Source organism: Doryrhamphus excisus, linkage group LG2, assembly GCF_037039965.1.
Source record: "Doryrhamphus excisus strain RoL-2023G ecotype Guam linkage group LG2, RoL_Dexc_Guam_v1.1, whole genome shotgun sequence".
Taxonomy (NCBI): domain Eukaryota; kingdom Metazoa; phylum Chordata; class Actinopteri; order Syngnathiformes; family Syngnathidae; genus Doryrhamphus; species Doryrhamphus excisus.
The window spans coordinates 16,075,533-16,082,862 of NC_136358.1; the positions used below are offsets into that span (position 1 = coordinate 16,075,533).

At 42.8% G+C, this 7,330-nt stretch overlaps 1 protein-coding gene across 1 annotated transcript; it reads left to right on the plus strand.

The window, feature by feature from the left end:
• The first annotated feature begins 2,807 nt into the window (after positions 1 to 2,807).
• Positions 2,808 to 7,104, plus strand: ifrd1 (interferon-related developmental regulator 1). Its single transcript, XM_058078324.2, has 11 exons — positions 2,808 to 3,052; positions 4,239 to 4,343; positions 4,412 to 4,493; positions 4,584 to 4,708; positions 5,065 to 5,222; positions 5,285 to 5,514; positions 5,592 to 5,700; positions 5,773 to 5,907; positions 5,983 to 6,111; positions 6,186 to 6,281; positions 6,631 to 7,104. The coding sequence occupies exons 1-11, from the start codon at positions 3,022 to 3,024 to the stop codon at positions 6,715 to 6,717; spliced, it is 1,287 nt and encodes a 428-aa protein (XP_057934307.2). The 5' UTR covers positions 2,808 to 3,021; the 3' UTR covers positions 6,718 to 7,104.
• Positions 7,105 to 7,330: the final 226 nt, after the last annotated feature.

Genomic DNA, 7,330 nt, shown 5'->3' on the forward strand with positions numbered 1-7,330 from the left:
GAATTTTTGTAGGTGATACTTAAAAACAGCAGAGTACCCAAACATGTAAAAGATCTTTGACAAACATTTTTGCAGTAGGTCCTCAAAAACAGCAGAGTGCTCTTGTCATGTAGGAGATCTTTGACCAGCATTTTTGCTGTCAATTTCAAAACACAGCAGAACACTTGTGTTTTATTGTGAATCTTTGACCAAAGATGTGCAGCTGATCCTTAAAAACAGAGCACAAATTTGTAAAAAAAAAATCAGCAAAGCATTTTGTATATAGAGGATCTTTGACTAGTATTCTGTAAGTATGTCCTTAAAAAGCGTGCTTCTGTCATATTGAAGATCTTCACGTTTTTGTTTTAGATTCCCAAAAACAGCAGCGTACTATTGTCATATAACGGATCTTTGACAAAAGTTTCAGAAGATACTTAAAACCACCACAGCACCCCATCATTAAGTCAATCTTTGACCAGCATTTTGCAGTACTTTCCTTAAAAAAGCAGGGAGTTTCTATCACAGAGGATCTTTGACTAGCGTTTTAGTTCTAGATTCTTAAAAACAGCAGGAAGAGCGCTATTGGTAAATAGAAGATCTTTGGCTAGTTGGCAGTAAACATCATGCATTAGAAAATGACATAAACGCTCGCTGACATCCTAAATGCTTACTCATTGTTACAAAGGACAACAAATGAGAGTCGCTTTCTTTCAACGTCTCATCATCTCCATCAGGAGATCCTTAAGGCTTCACTATTTATCCCCTGGCGGCCTGTGCATCCTCATCTCGTCATTGCGGGACTTTATGAAATATTTATTAATAAGCAGCATTGCCCATGAATATTCAGATGGCCTCTATCATCTGCTGTCAGCTCGCTACTTTGACGATCATCTGTATTCCTGTGGCATCAAGTTGATCGGGCTGTGCCCACTGGTGCACCGTGCGGTGCATGCTGAGTGATGATTACACTGGGCCCCTCTGTACTTCCCTGGCAGGTGATCCTCCACACTCTCTTTTTTTTTTCTTTTACACTTCCTGTTACTTAAAATAAAACCAGACAATGGCTGCTTCTCTATGCTTTTAAGGCAATCTAACAGGGTTGCATGGCACTCTCCTGCTGACAAGGTTACTTAAGTATCACAGAAAAATATTGATGGGAATTTCATTTGCTCTTATTGGAGTAGACTGTTGAATTTCAAACAGAATGGCTCCCCCTAGTGGCTAATAGAGTTTTACAGAGGCCTTGTTGCTGCCTCCTTTGAGTGTCTTGATAGTCAACTGTATGCTGTTAAATAACACATGGAAATAGGTGTCCATGCATGTAAAAATGAATGTCATATTGAAAGCTTTAAAAAAAAATGCATAAAAATGAAAAAGGGTGATTTTCAGACGCCTGCATTTGAATACCGGTGTGGTGTGAAGCACACACAGATGTGTCGTGGGAAGGACTGAAAGGAAGACGTACCTGTGCAATTGCGTAAGGTCCAGCCAGCCGGGGCTCTGACGAGTAAACTTCCCTTGCCATCCTTTCCCAAATGTTCTCAATTGGATTGGATGCAGGATGGTCCAAAAGAGTGAGGTTATTCCTTTAGAACAGGGGTCTCAAACTCAATTTACTTGGGGGCCACTGGAGCTCGGGTCTGGGTGAGACTGGGCCGCATCAGGTTTTCCAAAAAAAAAAAAACAACACATTTATTAAAAACAAAAAAAATGTAAAAAACTTCACCTTGGTTCCAATTTTCTACAAGAAAGGCTCTGATAAAACATTCCACTGTTCTCAAATATCTTACTTTTTATTTTTCTACACAAAATAAGATGAAAAATAAATAAACAAATCAAGAAAAAAGAAAATCAATCAGTAATAAATAAATATAATAATAATAAAACGGCAAATAATAAAAACTTGAGAAACCACATATAGTTGGTGGGTAGACAAATTATTTTTTTCAGATTAAAGACATGACAAAACACGACTATAGTCACATTTATACTCTTTCTATTTACAACATATTGCGCAAATGCAGGGTCTTGAGACACATGCTAACTCGCAAACTAGAGAGCTAGCGACCTAAACGGTAGCCTTCAACTTATTTCCTTTAAACTTAAATAGCCAAAAACTTACCACATCCACACGGATAGGGAGGATAACTATTAACAGTTATTTAACCTTTAACATGAACATTAATCAAACGTAATATTTTTTTCTGGGTACATGATACCATACAGCATCCATATCAAACTTGTGCAGGCCGCACTAACATTAAACTTTCATATCAAGGCGGGGGCCTCAAACTAGTGTCCTGCGGGCCACATTTGGCCCGCGGGCCGCGTGTTTGAGACCCCTGCTTTAGAAGAAGACCTGTCAAGCGGGCATTGTGAACTGCAGCATTGTCGTGTTGAAAAAGACACTCATTACCACACAGATGAGGGCCTTCAGTCACGAGGGATTCCCCCTGCAACATCTCCACATAGCCAGGCTGCCTTTTGACGCCCCTGCACAACCTGAAGCTCCAGGTTGTTGTCAGCATTGTTGCCGTGATAGCATTCCTTTTATACAGACTCCCTGACTGGCCCCTGTTAGATCTATATAGTACCCAGAATATTATAAACACATGTTCGTATGATGTAGTGCAATTCCACCTAAGTAAATAAAGTTATGGATGAAAGTTAAAGATAATGCACTTGCAATATTGTGAGTACATATACAGATGTCAAGTAGTACAGCATGCCCATGTGAGCAAAAGTACAGTAAGAGGAGACGCCCACAGAGTGTGTCACGCGGGGATACATGCGACGGAGCTCCTCTTCCGTGATTGGTCAGCCATGCCGGTAAAAAGTGGTCGGAACGCGTGACGTGTTCAGCACTGGCGTATGAGGGAAAATGTATCGTCTCGGCCAACAGTCTTTCTCCAAGATCGCTTTCAATTCCTTTTTTTCCTCAGTGCCGCGGGACTATTTTCACTTTGCGAGACAACACAATAAAAGCTGGTCGTGTATTGGCTGATTTTGGATCAAACTAGATATTTTGTTTTGACAAAGAAAATGCGAAGGGCCAAGAAGAAGAGCGGCAGAGGTGAGTGCGGCCTTGCAGACATTCTGGCTTTGCTGGTTTTTCTGTCCCTTTTGTGCTGATGGGAGTTGTAGTATTTTTGCGGACGCGATGCCATTGAAACGCATTGAACGTGTCTCCAGCTAGGACTACAAATATGACGCGACATGCGTCAAAACATAGCTCTGTGGCTAACTAGCAGCTAACACAAAGCAGTCAAAACGTGACAACACACGACGATATGCCGTTTGTTTTCCACGTTTATTGATTAAAACTATCATTGATAATCTTAAATGTGTATAACGTACACAACCAGACTCTTAATTTCAGTAACCGTTCCCTTTGTATCGTGCCTCAACGTCCGTTAGCAAACATGCTCAGTAACGGTAGCCCACTTGCTAACGTCCATGTTTGTTTTTGACTCCCTCGCTAAAAGGGACGAGTTAGAACTTAAAACGGCCAAATTTTGTGACTTCCTCCAGTCGATTTAGGCGTTTACCAGTGTTGGATGACGCCCCCGTGATGTAATGGAGGAGATTGCGGACATTTGTTGATTGTTTTGGGCGTGATGAAGGCGGCCTCAGTTGGGCTGGGCGATACTGCAAATTTTGGTATTGATCAGATACCACACAAACAGCGCCGGTATTGATGATAGTGACCCTTTTTTACTTGGAGATTTACAAGATCGAATTATTTTGTGAATTTTCTTTTAAATTTGCAAAGAGAGATCCTTTATTTTAATAAACTTTTGATTTAACAAGGTATGTGTAACGATAGCAACAAAATGATAAATATCCTTCTCTTTTGACAATCTCATTACTTCCTTGAGGTGACTCTTTGGAAACTATACGTACATAAATGACCGCGCCTATACTCGGTATCGGTACTGTAGACATTTGGATCGACCCTCCCACGCCTTTATCAGCTGTTCCTTCCACGTGTACTGAAATGGCCTCAGCCACTTCTTTATGTCAAAAATATGACACAAACTGGTCTTGATTGCACGTGCGTACATCACGTTTTTACATCCGTCCATGTAAACAAGTTACATTGGCACAGAAAAGTAAATAAAGTGCACGTTGCCCTTGACCCTGACAACAATCTGCAAACCAGCATACGGGAAGAGATTAGATAACTGTGGTGTTTGCTACACTACCTGTGTTGTACTGATATTACATAATAATAACCTTGCACTTTTTTTTTCCTTTAGGGGGCCAGCATGGAAACGTGCAGCCCTTTAGCGACGAGGACGCCTCTGTCGAGACGCTCAGTCATTGCAGCAGCTTCAGTGATAACACCAGTGTCGCAGATGAAGGTGGGCCTCGCTTCTCTGCTTTCTTTTCTTGAAGTACCAAAGTACTGAAAGTGCTTTTATCGTACAAGGCGGAGAGGCCAGTGAGGACACAGCCCAGGAGGATTTCCAGTACAAGCTCAAGGGGTTCATTGACAGCACAGTGGATAAGAGGTACTTGTTTGCTTCATTAATATGCATTAAACATCCATGCATTAGCCCCAATTAACATTTGATGTATCTTGTTTCAATCCAAACCTCCAGTGCTAAGACCAGACAGGGGGCGATGGACGGGCTGAAGACGGCGATGGCCACACGCATCCTGTATGAATTTATCTCTGAGAGAAGGATGACAATCACTGATAGCATCGAACGCAGTCTGAAGAAAGGTAGCGGAGCAGCGTCATGGTTGCTTTTACTGCCTAGACAGGCTTTCATGCCCATGGATGGATGCTAGTGCGCCAATATCCTTGTATTCAGTAGTCGGTCATAAAATCATACAGGAAACACTGTAGAAGAACTATGTCAAGCAAGATGGCATCGAATGCAGTCTGAAGAAAGGTAGCGGCACAGTGTCTAGGTTGCCTTTACTGCCTAGATAGGCTGCCACTGTAGAAGAACTATATTAACCAAAAATAACAAACAAATTTACATTTTGTTGCAGGTGGCCTACGAATGTGAATGTAAATTGGTTTAGCTCTGATCCTCAGGTAGTGTAGACCAAAGGCTTTGCTGTCTTTTTCAGGTAAAGGTGAGGAGCAGCGAGCAGCAGCGTCTTTAGCCTGCCTGCTCTGCATCCAGCTGGGCTCGGGCATCGAGAGTGAGGAGGTGTTCAAGACCCTCAAACCCATTTTCAAAAACATCCTTGCGGACACCTCGGCGAACATTCTGGGCAGACAGGCGGTGAGTCGCAACTCTTGGCGAGAATTAAACACGCTGAATTCACTGACGCTGTCGCCTTGTAGGTGGCGACGAGTTTGGGCCTGTGTACTTTAGTGGCAGAAGATGACGTGTTGGACGTGCGTGCCACCATGGAGTGCTTCGAGAACCTCTTCACGCGCTCATACGCTCGGGCTGATGGTACATGCCCTTCTGTCAACGCCCCCACCAGCCAGCTGCACACCAACGCTCTTCTGTCCTGGGCCCTGCTGCTCACCATCTGCACGGCCAGCCAACTTAAAGATGTCTTGCACAAGTACGCCCCAGCAGCTGAAACATCACCGTGTTTTTGTGCATTTTCTATGAATTCCTTCTCGTTTCTTCTTCCTCAAGACATCTGCCCAAGCTGCCAAGATTGCTGGAGAGTGACGACGTCAACATGAGAATCGCAGCAGGCGAGACCATAGCGCTGCTTTTCGAGCTAGCAAGAGACATGGACCCGGTGAGTTTTCTCGGTACCCAGATACTCAAACTTTTGTTGCAAGACTCCCCTTATTGTAGATGTCCTCTCTAGGAGTTTGAGTTTGATGACTGGGACGAGCTGTGCGACAAATTGAGTGCTCTGGCCACAGACTGCAACAAGCATCGGGCCAAGACAGATAAGAAGAAGCAGCGCTCCGTGTTTAGGGACGTCCTTAAGGCTGTGGAGGTGATTTAAAAAAAAAAAAAATCTTTCATGTAAAAGAGAAAAATGACACATTTCTGACTGTTTCCCTCTTTCTAGGAGGGCGACTTCCAATCTGAGACCATCCGCTTTGGGACAGAACGCATGAGCATCGACAGCTGGCTTAGGAAAAGGACCTATGATGCCTTCAGGGAGTTTGTGGGTGCTGGGATGAATTACCACTTGCAGGTACGGTCATGTTTATGTAGCATGAAACCACGCCATAGAACGGAGGCTTAACATGTCAACTTTCACCAAAACAGGCTAATGAGTTCATCAGAGACGTGTTCCAACTCGGACCTCCCATGCTGGTCGATTCCGCCACAATAAAGGCCATGAAGATCTCCCGCTTTGAGAGGGTATGGAACACGTCATATATGCACTAATGTTTTGGAACAAGTTGAGGAGCATTATGTTGACACTTTGACAATTCAACATGTCTGAAAAGGAGTAGGAAGAAGCGGATGAATTAATCCTATCCCTTTGCTATGTCCGAACAATTACACTTATCATTTGTCACTTTCTTGTTATGTACCATTTTCTAATTAGGAGATGAGAATGTAGCAATAGATTACGAAATAAAAATGATTTTTTAATAAAATAGCCACTGTTCTAGCTCTACAAGATGGGAGTACCACCAGCGGTTCCCGTACCGCAGTTTGAGAACCCCACACTTGCATGACCTTCTCTCCTTTTTATTTCTGACAGCATCTTCACAACTCTGCTGCGTTCAAAGCCCGCACCAAGGCCAGAAGCAAGTTCAGGGACAAGAGATCAGACGTGGGCGACTTCTAAAATTCCAGCAACCCCCCTCTCCCCCCATCCCCGCCACCCCTGCTTTATTATTATTAGAATTTGTGCTCATGTGTCTACACCTGTTTTTAAAGTACACATACACAAATGCATCATTTTTAATATAGATCACACTACATGTCGAAGTACATCCACGCTTGACTGTCATACTGTACATACTTTCCTCTAGGCTTGCTCTTAACCTTCAATTCAACTGTATTTATTTTGGTTTTGTGCCCTGCTACCCACACCCCACCCCTCCCCTCTTTCATGAATATATGTGTTAAGTTGCACAAATTGTGTAGAATTTGGTGTTTATGAATTGCATTGGGTGTATGATCTAAAGATAAAACTACAGTGAAATAAAAAATATGGTGAAAAGCTGCAAAAGAGCCACTTTCTTGCATTTCGTTGACCAATATGGGGAATATAAAAAAAAACCCCATTACATTCATACAATACATTGTAAGGAACCTGTGTGCAATTCCAATTGTGACCAAGAGGGGGCAGTTTTCCTCCACTCAGTTAAACTGCTGCATTGACACTGCTCATGTCTTCAATTGGAAGTGAGCACGAGTGATGTATGTAAGAAGTGTGTAATACTTCATCATAATAA